General features: G+C 40.4%; 1 protein-coding gene across 5 annotated transcripts in view; it reads right to left on the bottom strand.

Moving 5' to 3' along the window:
• Positions 1 to 22,279, bottom strand: part of MAP4K3 (mitogen-activated protein kinase kinase kinase kinase 3) — a 317,828-nt gene that overhangs the window by 149,635 nt on the left and 145,914 nt on the right. For all 5 annotated transcript variants that reach the window (XM_088477406.1, XM_088477407.1, XM_088477408.1 and 2 more), the window contains exons 3-4: positions 4,465 to 4,555; positions 580 to 644 (exon numbers count right to left, since the gene is read on the bottom strand). In XM_088477406.1, the coding sequence (XP_088333532.1) occupies positions 580 to 644; positions 4,465 to 4,555 (156 nt within the window). The remainder of the gene's footprint in view (positions 1 to 579; positions 645 to 4,464; positions 4,556 to 22,279) is intronic.

Here is a 22,279-nt window from a genome sequence, read left to right as displayed (position 1 = left end):
TCCTGTCCGGAAACCAACCATCGGGATGCCGCAGTCGGTATTTTGACAGGAGGCATCCCGACAGTTGGCATTACATACCCATTCCGCTATAATATCTCTTTAATCAGAGAGACGTATGAAATACAAAGGTTCTGTGGCTGGCTTCAAGTCTGCATTTTAGCTGGTTTTAATCGGCCACAAAACCTGTGTAATCCATGTGGCCCTGATAAAAGGTATATTATAGCAATCCTACATGCAGGCCACGCTTGGGTTCTCCAGTAGAGAGGGTTGGGCAAATCACAAAGGCGACCTCTGTCAGGAAAGGAGGTGGTGCAGGAGAAGAGGAGACAAGCGCGCAGTAGGAATGGAATGCCCCTGCGGAGCCTCTCACAATGTCCTTGAATGCCACCTTTTGACACTGGTGCCAAGGGTTCCATAGAACTATTTTATATGTTACTCTCTCCAGAAATTGTGAGAAATCAGACAAAGAGTCTCTGATGCGGTAACCACCAGCTCTACCCAAAACAAGGACAGATATTATCAACAGCACCTTACAAGTTCCCTCAATCACCTTAAATATTTATTATGCAATGTTTTTACCATGGTAGATATCTTGTAAGGAACCTCCACCACAAAACTCCATGCATATCCATAGCTTATCTCGTCTGTAAGGAAAAAATTGGGCAAAGTTATAAATCAGAAAATTATAAATGTTTACTTTATATGTGTGAAAGTAATAGGGAAAGATACGACTGTTATAAGTAACCACAGAAAGAAGGAATGGGGGACCCACAAAGCACCATGTAATAAAAACAACATTTAATAAATACACCATGCAAGAAAAACAGCATTTATACCATTTTTAGGCAGAGAAAAGGACGCTGTAATTTGACGGATCAACCCGAGTACTTTTCTGTCTGAAAGGGTAAACTAGTGTCGAAATTCCCGGGAATTACAACCTGTGTTGATCCTTTCACACAGAAGGACCCGGGTTGACTGGTTCTAAACTGGGATAGACCTGGTACATACCCCCTTCAGAAAACAGGTGAAGTGGAACTGCCAGCGATCGGAGAGTACATCATCTCCAAGCGCCAAAAAAACAGGAACTCCCCATGCTGTAAACGGGACCTGGGTCGGACGACCCGGGTTACCCGTTTACACTGCAGGGTTACATGGGTTGTTTTCGTGTTAAGCCCTGCATGCTATCTGGGTTGGATTCACCTCGACCGGAGAATCCAATAGGTAATACTAATTAGAGGCACAGGAAATTCAAAGCATACTTCGATATGATAAAGGTACAGTACATGTTACATAGGGATGGACATTTCCACATAACTAGTTTCACTCAAATACAGTTTATAAGCAATTAAATCCTATTATACCCTTTTCCACTATGCTGCACCAAGCATTTTAATACTAAAATAGCTATGAGGGAACTGGGGGCTCAAACAAGACAAGCTGTATAAGCTTATAAAAATAAAGCACATGGAAATACTAGTACACATACCAATAGACTAAGCAGGCTAATAATATGTATAAAACATACTTTAACTGTGTGAGCAAACATCAGGCAAATTACTGTCAGATTCGCCTTCTTTTCATTTAACTATAATCGGTTTACTTATCCCACTGCACTTATTAATTCCCATTTGTGTGTGTTTACAATGTGGCGTATATATGAAGAAGGAAGCTTAAGTAAATCTCAAAAAGAAAAAGTGGATGGTATAAAAACAAATATTTATTTAAATTCTTGTAACTCAAGTAAATGTATTTTATTTTGAGCAACTACTACTCTGAAGTTCAGATGATGTTATATGTTGTTTAAACATATGTTGATTAAAAAAAAAAGATATTATGAAGCCAAATGTGCACTTCAATATGGATGCTTTGACAAAACAAGCAGATAAGGCTACAGCCTAATTAAATTAGCCATCAGAGGCATTGTACGAGCCAGTCAAACAGCTCATAAATGTCTAACCTAAGCTAAAACCTTTGTAGACTTTAAAGAACAAAACTATAATGAAATGTGTGAGATTATGGACGATAATTTGATGCCATCTTTACGAGGAGTGCCATTTCCACACAGTTTTCCCTGTATGCTGTAAGAATGTTAACATAATAGGTTTTATTGCAGATATTACAGACAGGCTAGCTCGATTGCCTCAGGGAAGTGTGTGACTTGTCTGCTCTCATAAAGTCAATTCTCTCTGCAGTTTGCTGCAACAACTGGCAACAGCAGCAATGAAATGGCTCTCATAGAAATTTTGCATAATTGTTCCGTTCCTCCTGCTCCATCTGGAAATGAATTTGTTATGAATTACTGAATCTGAATATTGCTTCACCACTCTGTTACTGATTGTGCATGCACGCATATGCAGGGACGTTCAACTGCTTCAAGGACCTTTCTTGAGTTGCCACCAAAGCATATTATATTTAAAAAAGTATAAGACAGCCATACACATTATTATATAATCAACAGCATCAAGCAACAGGTCAGATACCTCAGCACGTGTGGTCTAATAATATATAATGAAGACATGGGGCCGGATAGTGAAATCGATCAGATTTCAGAAAAGTTGGAAGAGGCAACTGGAAGATGACCAATCTTGCTGTGCTTGTGTTACCATCTGTCATCTAACGGGCCCCAGTGTGAGCTGGCGTTGGCCGGTCACTCTACTGAGGTTTCAAACTCCTGGATCTCATTTAACACGTGTAGTCAAATCAGACTGTGATGCTGTGGCTTACCTCTCAGGCTGAACTGCACAAGTCGGTTTGCATATATAGGAGCCTAAATTTATAGTTTTATTACTTTACATTTGATCGATGAACCACTGGCAAACCTTGAGTGAAAATTGAATTTACAACACATTAGGGTTTGCTGTTCTAATACAATGAAAAAAATAACATACTACGGTAAGTGAACGCTGAACTATGAAACTGAACGCAAGCTACACAGTTTAGTCGTATAAGGGTATGTTGAAAACTGTACTGCAAAATATTAATGGCCACTGAATCGGTTCAATTCAACAGTATTTCAAACTGGTTCAAAGTTTTTGAACTTCTCTATTCCTGAAACTTTAACTACAAAGATGTGGCACAGCACACACGGTGTAATGGTTAGCATTACTGCCTCACAGCACTGAGGTCATGGATTTGATTCCCACCATGGCCCTACCTGTGGGGACTTTGTATATTCTCCCTGTGCTTGCGTGGGTTTTCTCCGGGTGCGCCGGTTTCCTCCCACAGTCCAAAAATATACTGGTAGGTTACTTGGCTCCCAACACAAATTAACCCTAGCGTGTATGTGTGCGCGCATGTGATAGGGAATATAGATTGTAAGCTCCACTGGGGCAGGGACTGATGTGAGTGGCCAAATATTCTCTGTAAAGCGCTGCGGAATATGTGTGCATAATATAAATAACTGGTAATGATAACAATAATAATAATGTGGATCTGCTTTTAACAATTATGTGAAAATATAACCCTTTTTCACTCATCTAGAAACACAGATATATTAATCAACAAATTAATTATCAGATTATTTTTGAAACACATGGGACCTCATTTAGAGTTGCATGTACAGATGAACCTTTTTAACTTATGATCAAAGATGTGCCTGCACACTTGCATTTTTACATTTGTATAAAACAGAGCGCCAAAAAATATGGCATCATCAACTCAAAAATTAGATTTAAGGATGTGCAAAAGTGATTCAGTGTACACAAACTTTGTTTAAGGCACAAAATTATGAAAAATATTCTATAAAATTACCTTCAGGCTTTGTGTATAAGGTGTATATGAAATATAAATGACTTTCATGTATGTACACAAACTTTGTGTGAGCACTAAATTATTGAAAATATTGTATAAAAGTAACGGCAGGCTGTGTGTATAAGGTGTATATGAAACAAATGCATTCTGTGTTTAGATTTGTGTCCCAATCCCAAAATATTTCATTATGGTATGCAATTACTCCAAAATACAGAATATTCCGATATCCAAACTAGCCTTGGACACAAGCATTTTGGATATGGGAGACTCAACCTGTAGTTGGAGTTTTTCAGATTTATTTCAATAGGGTTGAAACACCAGTGAAATCAATGGTCAATTTGAAATGATTAAGAACTCTGATCTATTTAATAAGCGCTTGTGAATTCAACTTTTTAATTAGAAAGAAATTACAAAAATTGCTGCTTCATAGATAAAAGGAGTTGGGAGATAGTATTCCTGTTTTCGCTGTAGCCTATTTTGATCGATTTAGAAAAAGTTTAAAAACAACTATTAGTAGTTCCCCCACTGTGATTAAAGATCAATAAAACAGTGATAAATAATGGCATTGTGACATTGATCATGCTTTTAGGTTTAAAAGCATAGACTACAAATATAAACTGTTTAGTGTCTCTTTAACTGCAACTACCTATTATTTTTCAAATACAGTTTCTATAGTCTGTTGTATTTTAAATATTGATGAAGCCAATACTCTACCTCAGGTAGCTGCCAAAGTAAGCCACGATGTTTGTATGCTTGCAGTCTTTCATCATTATAATCTCCCGCTGCACCACGGCAAAGTCTTCCCCTGTAAAAGATTACATAAAGAGAGACGATGGATAATCTCACTTTATATTTTTATCTGAAAATGAATCTCAAAATATATCAATATGCAATAAAAAAAAATTATATAGAGAGCACAAAGATTACAGAGAGTACATGAAATAAACACATATTTATGCTATTTAAAATTCCCATTGAGAGGAATATAATAATACAAATAAATAGTCACCGATAATAAAATAGTTATATGTTCTTATGAAATATAGCTCAATGTACAGAAAATTCACAGTATACTGAATGTGTCATTTTTTATATAAAATGTTTTCATCAGAGTGGAAAGATAATTCTGTCCTCGGCACTAAGCTTAGTTCTGATAAAAAAAACAAAAAAACACGGCTTTTCTGCCAAACTACTAAACAATGAGCCGCTAGTGTCTGCTGAGTGAAATAACATTGTATGAGCTGACTGCATGCCACACACATTTTTTATCCTGGCTGCCTTTATAGTTATTATGTTTTCATATTTTAGTTTATTCATTTTCCATAGACATCCACTTTTACTTTCACAGGTCTTTATTGTAATAATGTATTGTTATTCACATACTATTTTAAACAGTAATTTCATTCAGTCTTGAAAAATCTCCAGGCCAAGGAAAAGCTTAATTGCCATGTGCAGTTCATAACCTGCATACATTTCTTTTATAAAATTAGCTTTGAAACGGTGACACTTCATATGTCTTTTAATCACTGCTATAATACTTCATGCTACATATATGTAAAGACCTCCACTGTTAATAAGACCCCAGGGGTCTAGTGATGAGACAGACACTGATTTGAACGCCACCCGTCTGTTATTAGAGGGAGTGCATGGCTAATGACATCATTAGGCACTACCTACTATAGGGAACCCCGGGACAGTTGCATCAGAGGCCTGAATCCTAACATTGTACATCATAGTGGGATGATGAAAAGTACAACGCAATGAAACGCGCCAGAAACGGCATAATGTGATCGCAAGATTAAGATCTCTATTGGCTAGTCATGAATAAGAACTCTTTTACACTCTACAAAACTTGGAATATTGCCAAAAGGAAATTTACTGTACTCAACAAATAGTGCTATTCTAAACTGTCCAAGGACAAACTGACTGGCAATAGACTAAACACAGTACCGGTTGATTGTCAAGATAATTTGTGCTCTACTAAGGTAACTATGATTGGGCTTTCTTGTTCCGAAAGGAGTTACTGTATACAACACCTAAATATCCTGGACAGTATACACGCTCTGAGGCTCAATTATAAACTCATATAGTCATGTATCTGTGCAACACAGATAGCACCAAGTCGATATAATAAGATCTGTGTTCTGGAGCAACGGATAAAAAGAGAACTACTGTGAACAACTGTCTAACTAACATCCCCACTCCCCTAGATTGTAAGCTCCTCAGAGCAGGGTCCTCCTCCCTACTGTCTCACAGCCCTCTTCTCAAGCACTTCATTGACAGCCTTCACCTTCCCAGCTGTACTGTGTATGGAGAATTGTGCTGCTATTTGTTACTTGTGCTCTGTTTATATTTTGGTTACTGTATTGTAAAGTAATGTTCTGTGCACCCTGTACTGTATGTACGGCACTGCGCCTTATAAATAAAATGTAATAATAATAATTATATGAAATCCGAGCAAGATATAGTTTAAAGTGAATTTACTAATGGATATTAATTCTGTATGTTAATAAATAGAAAATAATAGTGATATTACACAGGATATAGTACTGGGAGCACTACAAATCTGTTTACCTCTATATGAATAAAAATAAATTTATAAAAGCATCACCTAGCTAAACATAAAACTATTGCTGGCCAGACACTAGCGAGATTTCGGGCCGATTGCCCGATTTTAGAAGCGTTGTACTTTGAATTGTGTAGAAATCGTGTAGTATTTAGGTAGGATACGATCCAATGCGCGCTCCCACCGCTGTTCTATCGTATCGTATAATCAGATGTGCAGCCCAGATTATCCATCGTAATCGTATGCAGAACGTGTGTGAAAAAAGCACCAAATCATGCATCCGGGACCACCAGGGAGCTGCTGGGGAGTTCAAGGGAAAACGTACGATGAATCGCCATGTACTGCATCGTACTAGTGTATGGGCAGCATAAGTTTGGAAAGTAAGGACTTCACAAGTTTAATTATTGTTTTAAAGCTTGTTTATGTGGTGTGATTATCATTCATACTAGTTAAAATGTCTTATTGACATTATGACTAGAATAAACATCTTTCATCTGCAGATTTGTGTGTTACTATCCCATCTACCCTACCACACTTGGTAAGAAATGTTTGATACAGACCAGTGGTAGGATTTATACATACCCCAGCAGGGTTAGGAGATGCTAATAGGAGTCATATTGCATTGGGTATGCATTACATTTTCTGGTTGCTATAGGCTATGCAGCATTTTTTTTTTACCGTAAATAACCTTCTAATTGCAACTCTGCATCAGCTCCTTTCCGTCTTGCCAACATTGTGCAATGACATTTATGGGCATAACCATGAAATTTAAGAGCATACACAAATTAAAACTAAATTGTATAATAGATACTGATAAAATTCACTTGCTGCACAAATACCTATGCACAAAATGTCCAAAAAATGTAAATGGTTTTAGGGTTCGGAAAGGAGCAGGACTTATTTTCTCCCTATTCAAAGGTGTCAATGACAGCAGAGCTGTAAGGGCGGCTATGGGAAGTACAGCACTACAGGCTGCCTGCCCGAAGCATCCCTTGGACGCTCCAGAAGGCTCTGCAATAGCGCTACTGAATGCAGGGTGCCGTTCCAAGCACTCTGCAAGCCACATGCAGGTGCCTACACACCTCTAGTTAAGGCCTGAGTGACAGCACAAACAAGAATATACTCATTAATTTGGGTATAACAAAGTGAAACAGTCTTTAATGTATTGAGACCAAAAACAAAACCTAGCCAATAGTACACATGACTTGCTAGATGACGAAATAAAGGCACTAGGTAACCTAGTGTTAACATCAAACTGCTGTTCCTTTTGAAACACTTACCAGTTTATATGGAAAAGAGAACATGTATGGTTTGTGCATTTCCTGGAGTCCATTGTATTTCTGATAGTGTGTGTTATGAACATAAGGCAGGTGACCTGTCTATACTGACTATTATCTACCCAGTTCTGCCACTAGAAACTTTTGGTTCCAAAGATGACACATGCAGAAGTTTTCATTTGGGCACTGACCTATATAACAAAATACACTCACAAATTAGTTTAACCAGAATTACTGTAACTCAAACAGTTATTTCCTGCCTCACCTGGTACCTTTGTGAAAAAAATTTATAATCCTTGGAATTTATGACCCAAAATGGCTGCCTCAACACTGTATTATGGACATTGTTTTCTGTATATCTGCAAATCTAAACCTCTGTATTATGTTTATGATTTAGTAAAATGTCTTAAGTCCTATTAAAGAAAAGCGCTATGTAAATAAACGTGTTTAAAGCAGGCTTGCTGACTCTCTGGCTGCCCCCTCTATGATTGCGTCATCAAGGCCCCTGCTATGCAACGCAGAGATCTCTGGCACTGTAAAGCAGGGGGCTGGGTTTCGACTACGCGATTGTCACTGAAGGGGTCTTGTCCAGCAGTCACGGAGATGCTGTGCAGCCCCAAAGATCTCCCCGCAAAGAGGAAAGATGGCGTGTGCATGCGCACGGCATCTATTCATCCAACGGTGACCGTTTCACCGTTACATTTCCCACCCGTGAGACACTGCAGCCCGCGGGTGGAGACTGTACCCAGCCCATCAGCAGGGCTCCGCCATAAGTCTACAAGTGTTGCATATCAAATTAATCAGTGCAGTCTCCTGGTGCATCTTAGTCACATCACATCGCAACTGAGATGCATTTTCAGGAAAAAAAAGATGCTTGGCGCAAGCAGAGAAGCGTATCACTCACGGCAGGCGTCTCTCGCTGCACGCCGTATTGAGGCTAGGTGTATAAAGACACATCTGTATGTAAACGCTAAAGACTTTATCTGAAAAATCCCAGGGGTTCATTATTTAAATGCCTGTATTATAAGGCATAACACAATTCCTATTACAATTTATGACAAATCCTGGAAGTCACTTCACATTGCTGAAACCTGCATTAAAGATTTCAGCCTACAGCCTAGTTCTTTGATATATAGTCATGGAACTCCTGTGTGACTGCATCATGCTATCTACCGTGTATAGGGAACAAACCAGAAGCACTGAGGATGAGAGAAAGTAAGCAAAGCAATTGTTCCCCTTTATAAATGTACGTTACTGTATAAGATAAGCACAGAGCTTGAGATGCCTACAGCCCAATTATTTCAGTCACTGAGTTTTGCTAGGGCTCTTTTCTGAGAGGTACAGATATTCCTGAAAAGAAGCCCAGCAGCATATGCTAGAGAATATGTTTACATCTTCCTGACTCCTGCTGAGAAATTATTTCAGACAAATGTATTGTATTAAAGTGACAACCACATGCTTTTCTTCTACTTTATTGTCAAAACACATTCTGATTATGTTTGATTAGAAAGCATACTCCTGGTATTGTAGTTAGTAATTTGTGCAGCTGTAGGGAGAACCACTGTAGTCTGGCATGCTGCTGGAATTATTACTCCCGCTGAGGTTGCACAGTAACTGCTATTGATAGCAACATCGTTGTATACTGTATTGGTCTCCTGTTGGCACGCTGGATCAATAAACTCAAGTTACAGAGAGCTACACTGTACTAACATTGCCCTTGAACCTATCAAACATGAGAGCTTTCTATATAAACTCAAAGCTGGCTTTATTGTAATCTTTTAAATGTTATCACTATTGACAAGCACATGCAATAGACTGCAAAAATGTAACAAACACATTAAACTATTAAAATTAGCAGGTTCAGTACGGACAGTAATCAACACAATGTAATGACTTCATTATTTCATGGTTTCTCTTTCAATTATTCCCCTTCCACTTAAAGGTAACCAACAATCCTATTCCTCTAAATACTATACTTTTTTTGGTGATATTTAAAAGGAGGATAAGAGTAGCACAACATTGCAACATTCATATTAACAAGGCAATAACTAACATTTTTCTTTTATTATAATTATATTTGTTTAGGTGTGTTGTGTACAGGAGAGTAAATGTAATAAAAATACAATATGGCCTCCAGTACAAAACAAAACAAAATAGAAGCTGGGACAGATGGACACCTGTGTCCCGCTACGTTATTTTGCTAAAATACCTAACTAGGTAATATGATTAATGGATTTATAGTGCTACTTTTAATTGAAGTTTGAAGTATTAACACTAAGGGCCATATTCAATATGGGGCGAAAAGTCCGTTATCAGCGATAATTTATGGCCGATGAAGTCATTTTCTCCTGTTTCAATTATCCCTATATTCAATTTCAAAGACTTTTCACCGGTGTGAAAAGTCTTTGTAAAAAAAGGGGATAACTTTTCTCCATGTAATACATGACAAAACATGACAAAACAGAATTGGGGTTTTGGAGTGCAGACTTAAATAGCCTGCACCCCTGGGAGCATCCCCTAAAAGTATTCTGTGTCAAAACATTTTTTTGAAAAAGTCCTCAGGACACCCCAAAAAATGTACTTTCATTTTGAGGGAAAAAAAATATATTGGGGAACAAAGTTTTAAACTAGCGAAATGGATTCAGGGGGGGGGTACCCATGTATGCGGCAGATGTTTTCTAGAATGCGGCTGATAGCGCCAGGTGCATTTTTGAAGAATTTAAAAAAATTACTTTAGGGACTTAAAAATATGCTTGCATCCATTTTCAAGTACCCCAAATTTGATGGGCATAGTTATTTAAAATGATATAGTAAAAATAGATCAAACGCTCTGTGGTATTGGCATCTAATATAATTATCACTTCTAAATATATCTATATAACAGTCTAAATAATGCACTGGTGGGCAAGAACTTGAGGCTGGATGTTCAGGACTGGAGTCCTATTGGTATGAAAAGTCTAGTAGCAGAGTATAAAGTCCCTAATAGTAAGGTAATGTATATTTGTCCCAAATGGTGATGACAGTCTAATCGTAATACCACACTGGTAGGCAACAACTTGAGGCTGGATGTTCAGGACTAATTACCGGCAGATGATGTATAACTCAGGTGGACAACATCTGTCGGCAGAGTATTCGCACGTGCAGACTTTTACGTGTATACAATTAGGTCGGCAAAAACTGTAGGCAGATTGTTGTTTTGAACGAACCGTAGTCTGGATTTTTGCGAATGCAGTCTCCTTCTCCTCCAAAAATCCAGACTATGGTTCGTTCAAAACAACAATCTGCCTACAGTTTTTGCCGGCCTAATTGTATACACGTAAAAGTCTGCACGTGCGAATACTCTGCCGACAGATGTTGTCCACCTGAGTTATACATCATCTGCCGGTAATTAGTCCTGAACATCCAGCCTCAAGTTGTTGCCTACCAGTGTGGTATTACGATTAGACTGTGTCATCACCATTTGGGACAAATATACATTACCTTACTATTAGGGACTTTATACTCTGCTACTAGACTTTTCATAACAATAGGACTCCAGTCCTGAACATCCAGCCTCAAGTTCTTGCCCACCAGTGCATTATTTAGACTGTTATATAGATATATTGGGCAGCACAGATGGTGTAATGGTTAGCGTTACTGCCTCACAGCACTGAGGTCGTTGGTTCGATACCCACTACGGCCCTAACTGTGTGGAGTTTGTATATTCTCCCTGTGCTTGCGTGGGTTTCCTCCGGGTACTCCGGTTTCCTCCCACACTCCAAAAATATACTAGTAGGTTAATTGGCTCCTAACAAAATTACCCCTAGTGTGTATGTGTGTGTGATAGGGAATATAGAGTGTAAGCTCCACTGGGGCAGGGACTGATGTGAATGGCCAAATATTCTCTGTAAAGCGCTGCGGAAAATGTGTGCGCTATATAAATAACTGGTAATAAATAAAAATAAAAATAAAATATATTTAGAAGTGATAATTATATTAGAAGCCAATACCACAGAGCGCTTGATCTATTTTTACTATATCGTTTTAAGGAATTGAGGATAATTCCTGAGAGAGCAGCTAGTGGTTAGACACCCTCTTTTTTTCCCTCCCTATGAGCGCCGACTGCTCTTATTTGTCTTATATAGTTATTTAAAAGAAAAAAAAAAAAAAGATAAATGCTATTCTACACCCCTTCCTCACAGGCGCATTTATGCACCTGCCGCTGTTATTTAAAAACCCAAATTACCTTCAGCAGGCCGAATCGGGGGTACCCATAGTGATCCCCCATGTCAGACCATCCTTAGGGGGAGCCAGGATGATTTCCCAAAAATTGACAGGACTTTTCCATACTTACCTTTCCGCTGGGTCCTGTTTTCGCTGGATCCAAATTGAATACGGGGATAAGCGTGCACGGGCCCGATACTTTATACCCGCAGAAACTTCCAATGATGGTGAAGCTCTGGCTTTTTGCCTGTAATCGAATATGGCCCATAGGGCCATATTCAATATGGGGCGAAAAATCCGCCATTATCGCCTGTTTCAATTATCCTCATATTCAATTTCAAAGACTTTTTGCCGGTGCGAAAAGTCTTTGTTAAAAAACGGGGGTACATTTTTTTCACTGCATAGGTGGCGAAAAAAGGTGCACAGTTGGGTTTTAGGGGTGCAGAATAAAAAAGAATAGCCTTCAGACTTTTTAATCTGTGCCAAAAAAAAATAAAAAATCCTCAGGACACCCCAAAAAATGTACTTTAATTTTGGGGACAAACAAAATATTGGGGAACAAAGTTTTAAACTAGCGAAATTGATTCAGGGGGGGTTCCCAAGTATGCGGCAGGTGTTTTCTAGAATGCAGGTAGCAGCGGCAGGTGCATTTTTGAAGAATTTTTAAAAATAAACTTTAGGGACTTAAAAATATGCTTGCACCCATTTTCATTTACTCAAAATTTGATGGGACTAGTTGTTTTACCCCCCCAAAAAAGCTAAGTGCTATTCTTCACAGGCGCATTTATGCACCTGCCGCAGCTATTTGAAAACCCCGACTATCTTCAGCAGGCCAAATCGGGGGTACCCAAAGTGATCCCCCACGTCAGAACATCTTTTGGGGGTGACAGGATGATTTCCCCAAAAACTGACAGCACTTTGATACTTACCTTTCCGCCGAGTCCCGTTTAGCCGGATCCAAATTGAACACAAGGATAAGCGGGCACGCGCATGATACTTTATCTCTGCTAAAAACGACGATGATGGCGAAAAGTCCGACCTGACTTTTCGCCTCAAATTGAACAAGCCCTAAAGCTTGGTACTAAGTGATATATTTGATGATTTGTCGTTTTGAGCTGAATTGGAACGACATATCGTCCACATAGTCTCCCGTGCGTCATTCATCGAACGGCAGATGAGAAGATATCTTTAACGATTTTGAGCAAATCATGAAGTGTGTACACCCAACCCAGAGTGTATGTCCATATATCGTTAAGGATCTAAAAACCAAATGACAATACAGATGTGTCCAGCTACATCTTTGCTGATTGCGCTACAAACGTGCTCATGCATCGCGCCATGCGATTACCTGCAGCAGCATACGCTTCCATACTGCGACTGCACCATGCAATCCTATGGAGGCACAGGTGCGAAAGCAGTGCACGTATTCGCTCACGGGTGCACGCCTCACACAATGTGTGCCGCGATTTGCTGCGTACGCAGCAACGATGTAGCTGGACACATCTGTACTCTGCAAAAGCTTTAGGCAGGTGTAGAAAAAATGCTGCAAAGTAAGAATGCTTTCAAAAATAGAAGTGTTAATAGTTTATTTTTATCAATTATTATTATCATCATTTATTTATATGGTGCCACAAGTGTTCCGCAGCGTCTTACAAAGTATATAAACATATAGGTGACCAAAGACTTACAGTACAATAAGTGTTATATGCCCTAGTGGGGAGTAAGAAGTAGATGAAAGTAAAGTAGGGAAAAGCACAAGAGGGTATAGGGCCCTGCTCGTAAGAGCTTACATTCTAAAAGGGAAGGACAAACAGGTGTGACACACAAGGCAGTAGACGGGGTGGAAGGAGCATATAGCAACAAATTAGGATGAGAGCTGGAAGGCTTTAATAAAGTAGTGGGTCTTGAGAGCCCATTTGAATGATTGTAGAGAGGTGAAGAGTCTGATGGGGAGAGGAAGATAGTTCCAAAGGTAGGGAGCAGCACAGGCAAAATCTTGGAGGCAAGAGTGAGAGGAAGTAATCAGTTGGCATGAAAGGCGGCGTGCATTAGTTGAAAGAAGAGGGAGGACAGGAGAGTGAAGGGAGATTAGATCAAAGATATAAATGGAAGAAGATTGGGAGAGGACTTTGTAAGTGAGGGTGAGAATCTTGAATTGGGTTCTGGAAGGGAAGGGGAGCCAGTGGAGGGCTTGTAGGAGAGGGGAGGAAGATGTAGAGCGTTTGGAGAGGAAGATGAGCCGAGCAGCAACATTGAGAACAGACTGGAGAGAGGAGAGATGGGATTTTTGGGAGGCCAGATAGGAGTAGGTTACAGTAGTCCAATCTTGAAATGACCAGTGAGTGTATGAGGGTTTTAGTAGCATCCTGGGTGAGATAGGGTCTGATCTTGGAAATAATTTTGAGATGAAAACGACAGGACTGCGAGAGGTTCTGGATATGTGGTTTGAAGGAGAGGGATGAGTCCAGGATAACGCCAAGACAGCACACTTTTGGGGGGTAGATGAGATAGTTGTGCCATCAATAGATAATGAAATAGTGGGAAGTGAGGTTATAGTGGAGATGGGAAGACAATAAGCTCTGTCTTAGACATATTAAGTTTAAGAAATCGCTGGGACATCTAGGAAGGGATAGCAGAGAGACAGTTGGAGACACGAGTCAGTAGAGAGGGGGAGAGAACAGGGGAGGAAAGGTAGCACTGAGTATCATCAGCATTAAGATGATAATGGAGGACAAAAGAGCTGCTGAGTTCACCTAGAGAGGACGTATAAGGGGAGAATAGGTGAGGTCCAAGAACAGAACCTTGGGGAACACCTATTGAAAAAGGCTGTGGGGGGGGGGGAGGGGAAACAGAGAAGGATCAGTCAGAGAGGTAGGAGGACAGCCAGGAGAGGGCAGTGTCACGTAGACCAAGGGAGTTAACAAAATGCAAAGTGAATGAACAGAAGAGAAATCTAAATCAAGTCAATATTTGGTGTGACCACCCTCTGCCTTCAAAACAGCATCAATTCTACTAGGTACACTTGCACAAAGTCAGGGATTTTGTTGTATTATAGTTAGGTGTATGATTAACCAATCATACCAAACAGGTGATATTGATCATAATTTGTATATGTAGGTTGAAACACAGGGCATGATGCAGCTTGGGGAATAGAGTGAAAATTAGCACTTACCTGTGTTCCAGGACAAACCATTTTGCAATGCAAGGGATGTAAATAGATAGCGTTCCCGCTAGGCTGTTTTAGCGGGGCGCGGCGCCCTGCCCTCTTTCTGGAAGGCAAAAAGCGCCCTGCCCTCCAGAAGGAGGGCAAAAAGCGCCCTGCCCTAACAGCTTGCGGGAACTGTCTTCACCCGCGGGTCGCAGTGTCCCGCGGGTGAAGAAATGTGCGATGACCCGGTCACCGCCGGAGAATAGACGCCGGACGCATGCGCCCGGCATCTATTCTCTTTGTCTGCAGGGCTTGGGGTCTGCCCGGCATGTCCATAAGTGCCAGGCACGTCCCCAAGAGTGACGAAAAGGCCCCCCTTTTCCATGACCACGCCCCCTTCTCGGACGCGCGAACGTGCCCTCTCTAGCTCCGGCGCCCTGCCTCGCGCCGGAGCTAGAGTGAACACTAAATACATAAAATTTTTTGCATGTAGTGTAAATACTGGCTGCTTTTGCATGTAGCCCACAAATGCTGCACAGCTTTATTATTGCTTTATAATTTATATATCAGTTTGGACACCTCCCTCCCATATCTAAATCTCTCTGCACATTTTAAATCTGCCCAACCTGCAGTGCAACATGGTTTCACCAAGATGATCAGTTAAGTGCTAAATCTCACTCTATTCCCAAAGCTGAATCAGGCCCACAGTCATTAATTGAAACAGCTGTGAAGGAGGCTTAAAACTGGGTGAGGAACAACCAAACTCTGCTACAAAGGTGAGGTTGTGAAAGACAGTTTCAAGTCACAAGTCATACACCATGTCAAGACTAAGCAAAGCAACAAGACATAAGTTAATTTTACTGCATCAGCAAGGTCTCTCCCAGGCAGAGATTTCAAAGCAGACTGTGGTTTCAAGATGTGCTGTTCAAGCTCTTTTGAAAAAGCACAAAGAAATGGACAATGTTGAGGAACGTAGACGCAGTGGTCGGCCAAGAAAAATTAGTGCATCAGATGAAAGACACATCATGCTTACTTCTCTTTGAAATCAGAACATGTCAAGCAGTGCCATCAGCTCAGAACTAGCAGAAACCAGTGGGACCCAGGTATACCCATCTTCCATTCTGAGAAGTCTGGCCAGAAGTGGTCTTCGTGTTAGAATTGTGACCAAAAAGCCTTCGACTCAACTATGCACGAAAACATAGGATCTAGGTTGCAGAAAAATGGCAGAAGGTGCTTTGGACTGAGGAGTAAAAATTTATAATATTTGGCTGTAACAGAAGGCAGTTTGTTCACCAAAGTGCTGGAGAGCGGTACAATAATGAGTATCTGCAGGCAACAGTGAAGCATGCTGGAGGTTTCTTGCAAGTTTGGGGCAGCATTTCAGAAAATGGAGTTGGGGATTTGGTCAGAATTAATGGTGTCCTCAATGCTGAGTAATACAGGCAGGTACTTATTCATCATGCAATAAAATCAGGGAGGTGTCTGATTGGCTCAAAATTTATTCTGCAGCAGAACAATGGCCCCAAACATACAGCCAATGTCATTAAGAACTATCTTCAGCGGAACAAGGAGTCCTGGAAGTGATGATATGGCCCCCACAGAGACCTAAACTCAACATCATCGAGTCTGTCTGGGATTACATGACATGACAGAAGGATTTCAGCAAGCCTACATCCACAAAAGCTCTGTGGTTAGTTCTCCAAGATGTTTGGAACAACCTCCCTGCCAAGTTCCTTCAAAAGTTGAGTGCAATTGTACCTAGAAGAATTGATGCGGTTTTGAAGGCAAAGGGTGGTCACAACAAATTTTGATTTGATTTAGATTTCTCTTCTGTTCATTCACTTTGCATTGTGTTAATTGATAAAAATAAACTATTAACACTTCTATTTTTGAAAGCATTCTTACTTTGCAGATTTTTTTCCACATCTGCCTAAAACTTTTGCACAGTACTCTATATCGTTTTGTCGAGGATTGCAAATAGTGTATACACTATAGGCCTGATTCAGGGACAGATGAACTGCAGAGCCAGCCATCGGTAGCTGAAGCTTACCGCAGTCTGACCAGGTCCTGGCAGCTTGTGAGGCCAGGAAATCTGCATCCACCGATGCAGACCCTGGCCTAGTCCCTCCCAAAAAGCAGGGGCATCACGCCCCCACCCCGTTTCCGGGTATGCTGCCCAGGAACATCCCCCGCTCTGCATCCCAATTAGGCTGTGGCTGAGAGGCACTGTAAGCTGACTTGTATATGGAGAGCTGCATATGCGCAGTCATCTAACAATCGGACATGTGCGTTAAACATCAGGTTAACGTGCACCTCTTAATCAGGTCCTATATCATTTGTTTTGGGGATGTAGGGAAATTGAAACTGCCATCACGTCACTTGTACATCATCTAGTGTACCCAGCATTACGGCATTACTGGCAAAATGGCCTCATGATACACTAAATTAAACTACTTCTTAATGCATAGTTAACAGGTAATTGTAGAACTTGAGAGTACATTGTCCTGCACTGCAATCACCAATTGTAAAACTAGTAATATACTAATCACTGAAGAATGATCTGTCCTACCAGTCAATTTGGACAAAACGTTACTCATAGATCAATACTTAGATGTCTTAAACTGCGTTCACCAACCGTTGCAGGGCGATGAACAGTGAGTACACACGCTTAAAAGATTGTTCACATATTTCAAAAGGTCATCAAATAAAATTAACAGCAAACTTATAATGTCATACGCGTCCCCCTTAGTCACGTGTTTAATATCTCATATAACAAGACAATAAAAATGTAAAAAAATTAATAAAAATAGAAAGTCATTAGGTAGAAAAAGAAAAGTCCTTTCAGAGCCAAATAATATTTATTTACCTTGCTAATGAACAGAATCCCTATCTGTCTCAACTGCACAGCAAGAACAGACCAAAAAAACCTAAACAAAGCCATGAGGTATCCATCTAGTGAGTGACTCTGGAATGATAATGCTTGCTGAATGTGTGCCCCCAGCTTTGTGGGCTCTGTGACCTGACATTAACCACTGATTCCAGAAACGTAAGCATGTGTGCACAGCAGAACTCCCTCTGGGCCTGCAGCATATACTCCCATGGAATACCACTCATTCCGCAGAGCGCAACACAGGAATTGAAATTATGAGGACACAGAAAAGTAATGAAAAAAAAATCTGTTATGCTGTGATCCATAGCCTGAGATCAGACAATATTTTGCACGCTTTTGCCTAGGAAGGGGGGAGGGGGGCTACGGGTTGTGCTCCAGTAGGAAAGATGCAGTATCTGGTTAATATATTACACCTAATCTGTCTATACTTTTCCCAGTGCAGTAGGAAACTCCTGCTATACATTTTATTTAATGTCACATAACTCAGTGGACACGATGACATAAGCAAACATATTTATTAGCTTTTAGAAATGTGTAATTTATACAGGGCTGTAACTAGGGTGGAGCGGCATGTGCCGAGGCACAGGGCACCGCAGGGCAGGGGGTGCTGTTTGGGGCTGTCAATTTTCTGTTTCTGTTTAATTAACACACACAGCTATCTGTCCATGAGGGGGAGAGATGTTTAATTATTTAGTGAATTATTTTGCACTGCACAAGATTTAGGAAGAACAAAGGAGATGGGCTTGCTGGAGGCCGCTAGAATTATAAATATGTGTCTGTGTGTGTGGTCATGTGATTGAAGCAGACTAAGGGCCGTATTTAATTAGCTGCGAAAAGCCGAGCCGCTATGTTTTCGAAGCTTTCGCGTGTTTTTAGGCAATACTTTTTTCGTGCGTTTATCTCCGCATTCAATTCCAAGAGACGCGAAAAGGCAAACAGACGAAATCGGCGGAAAGCGAATCTGGCGATAAGTCCCCAAGATTTTGAGGAAATCAGTCTGTACCCTTGAAAAAGCTGCACTAACATTAGAAATCAATACAGAAGAGTCCTAATAGCCCTAATAAATGTGTTTTGTGTTCTTAAAGTATCTAAATTGGCTGTTATATGCATAAGTGCTAAAAAATGATAGAAAGCTAAGTCAAATTTGGGGTACATGAAGATTGGTACTAGCTGATTTTGATGTCTCTAAAGAGAAGATATAAAAAAATCTGAAAAATACACCTGCTGCAGCCTCATGCAATCCCAAAAACACCTGTCCCATCCATATAGCCCCCCAAAGTACCAGGCCCCCCACTTTTTACCCATTTTTCAACACTTAATTTATTTTCACCCCAAAAGCGACATGTCATTTTTGGGGTCTTCTCAAAACTGTTTAAGTTTTTTGGACGATTAGTCATTCGGGGAAGGGTGTCCAAAGGGTTCTGAACCAAATCCCAACATTTGCACCCCAAAATATAGATTTTACACTTCCACTTCGCCTGCCTATACATTGACAAAACATTACTGTTTTTTTTCCGCTTAGGCGAAAACTCCTGGAATTGAATACGGAGATAGGTTGAAAACACGCGAAAAGTCCAAATCCGCGAAAACTTTTCGCAACTAATTGAATACGGCCCTAAGAGGGGTTGAGGGACTAAGCTAGGAACATGCTTTTGGAAAAGCCTCTTTGCTCACTATGGGCCGGATACAAAAATGGCTGCATAGTTGATGTTCCCGCAACTGGTTGTTTTTTGTATTGTGCATGCGTCTGAGTTCCACTGCGCATGTGCTGCAAATGATTACCGTCGTCACACACAGATGAGATTTGAACTCGAGTGATTGACAGATTGCCAGCGGTCACAGGGGCTGGTTAGAGAAACGTGGGAGTGTCGTGACCGTTTTGTAGGCAGGTCACAGTTAGTGACTGCGTCCTTGGTGTCTTCATTCCGACGACCATTGTGAGTAGCTATTCTGCGTCCGATGCTGCGTCTCAATGCAAATCTGGCGGCTGCGACATTTGCATATTTTCGCAAAGACGGAGTCGAGACTACATTTGCGTCCACTTCTGAATCAGGCCCTATATCTCATATTATATGACTGAGTACCAGACTGTAAATCTTGAAAAGCACCTTGAAAAAAACAGTAAAGGAAATAATAACTCCCCATGCCTTCTTCCAGGTAAACTGTGATTTATTGTACCAATAACATATATATTGTATAGTATAAGAATGTACAGCATGAAGACTATCAAAAAGTAATATAACGTTTAGACTAACTAAACTATCTATACAAGTAAAATCAGTCTGTAAGTAAATGAATGTGTCACTTAGTAGCCAGAACACTAAAATCAGTATGCATCTGTTTCTTGCCGCTGCCCTCCTATAATCACTCCACTGCTACTGGCAGGTCACAATCCAGGCAACAGGAGGCACATCATTACATAGAGCGCAATCAGTCTCTCCACAGCATACTGGAAAATGGTAGGAACGCTCTTGAATGTTGTTTTTGTCCCTGTCTTGGATGCATTCACCGCAATAGAAGCAAGCACTTCTTGTCCTTAAAATGACTATACACTAGTACATCTTAATTATATAATAAAAAAAACAATGATACAGGTGTATATTTTATTATCCTTTATTAATATTCTGTCATCAATTATACAAAGCTGTATATGGACGTGATCAGGATATTGAGCGCATCCTCCATAAAGACATAGCTTAAGAGTCAAATTGAAAAAAGTCAAAGTTATTAAAATTTGTAAAAAGGTGTATGACATGTGACAGGGTGTGGGTATGACACCTTTCCAAAGCTGGCTCCAGGAGCCAGAGAGTAAGTACGGCAGAGTGAGACGCAAGCCCTAATAGTGTTCATAGATTATACAGACAGAGGGACTGATTCAAAGATGGATGCAGCTGCAGAAATATGGTTACAAAGATCACCCTTCTCATCTGCATATGATGTCACTTACCTGTGTAAATATCAGTTACATTGACGCACATCGACCAGCCATCTTGCCCTTCCAGCAGGTCTGGCCAGCCGCAAACACTGCAGCTCTCCTCACATGCTGAGAGCTCTCATGCTGCGAATGCAATCACAATGGCTAATTTATGCACGCCACTGAAACGGGATTCAAACAGTCAGACACGCCTGCGTTTTTCTGTCCACACCCCTGTTACAACCCCCAAACGCTGACTACCTGTCACTCACTTTGCGAGTGGATCCCCTGTACGAACATAATCGCAAAGAAATCGCTGTGCGTGCACACTGCGGTTTAGAAGCATACAAACTGGCAAACAATCGCTCGATCTGCGTAAATATCGCCACTGCGTCGGTTTATAAATCAGGCCCAGAGAGCATAAATCTATAAATCCAGTGCTTTGTACGCAGCATAACTGAGCTAAAATATATTTTTGAGGTTAATGTACCTTTAACTTGTCTATAAGGTTATATTTTTTTAATGCGAGTCTTGCAATTATGTTATCTAAAATAGGAGATTTGCTTTAATGCAAGTGCTGAACACATAAACAGCGGCACAGCAGGGGGCTAGCAACAATCTGTTCCAAAGGAAGCACAGCGTTAGCATTAACCCCCTGCTGGGTGGGGATATAAGACGATGTGATTCTCTCATTGTTTTACATTTGCCTGTAACTAGGGGCACTGATCTGAGATGACATAAAATCTTTGGCAGCATTTCTACAGAAAATAGAACGAAAGCAACAATTGTACAAGGAAAAGATAAGCTTCAATGTTTTACACAACTTAAGACATTAATTCCACTAATATTTTTACTATCACACCAAACAGTATGTTATCACCTTTTTAACGGTTTTTATCTAGGTACATGTTTTGACCTGTAAAATATTTATTTAAAAAATAAACATAGCACAACACGTCTTCTGGGAATCTGTGTGTGCTGGAATTCAGTCCGGTTACTGAGTATGGAAAAGAATGTATCCTGGCTGCAGGGCTGCTAAATCCCGCTAATGAAAAGCAGGACTTGCCACAAGAGCACTGGCAGGCATGGTAGCTATGACATATTAAAGAGTAATACAGGGAGCTAATAAACAAGCTGTCAAGTTTTTCCTTTTTTGCTGTGAATGACCTACAGCTTTAGCAACATGTTCTGCCTGAATGTGCTCAGCCTTAAAAACACATTATTTCAGGATAAAAATTGGTTTCCTTCACGGTAGCAGGCTCCACTCCAAAATCAACAGTCCGATCAGGACAGTATACACCCCAGATAGGGGATCACCAATTTTGTTACAGAAAGGGTTTTAAGTTAGAAAGCGGCAAGGTAGAAATGTGATTTAAGCCAAAAAGGAGACAAATTAAAAAACATACAATCAAGCCAAGGTGACACTACACAGCTTTCTACAGCACATGGAGGCAACAGTGTCAACTTTAGTATATTTGTTAATATTGTTTTCTTGGGATGGGTATGTAATGCCGATAGTCGGGATCCCAGC

The sequence above is a fragment of the Taudactylus pleione genome, unplaced genomic scaffold, assembly GCF_031769625.1.
Source record: "Taudactylus pleione unplaced genomic scaffold, aTauple2 ptg000201l, whole genome shotgun sequence".
In the NCBI taxonomy this organism is placed as follows: Eukaryota; Metazoa; Chordata; class Amphibia; order Anura; family Myobatrachidae; genus Taudactylus; species Taudactylus pleione.
The sequence above is the reverse complement of the archived record's forward strand: the minus strand, read 5'-3'. Positions and strand labels throughout refer to the sequence as shown.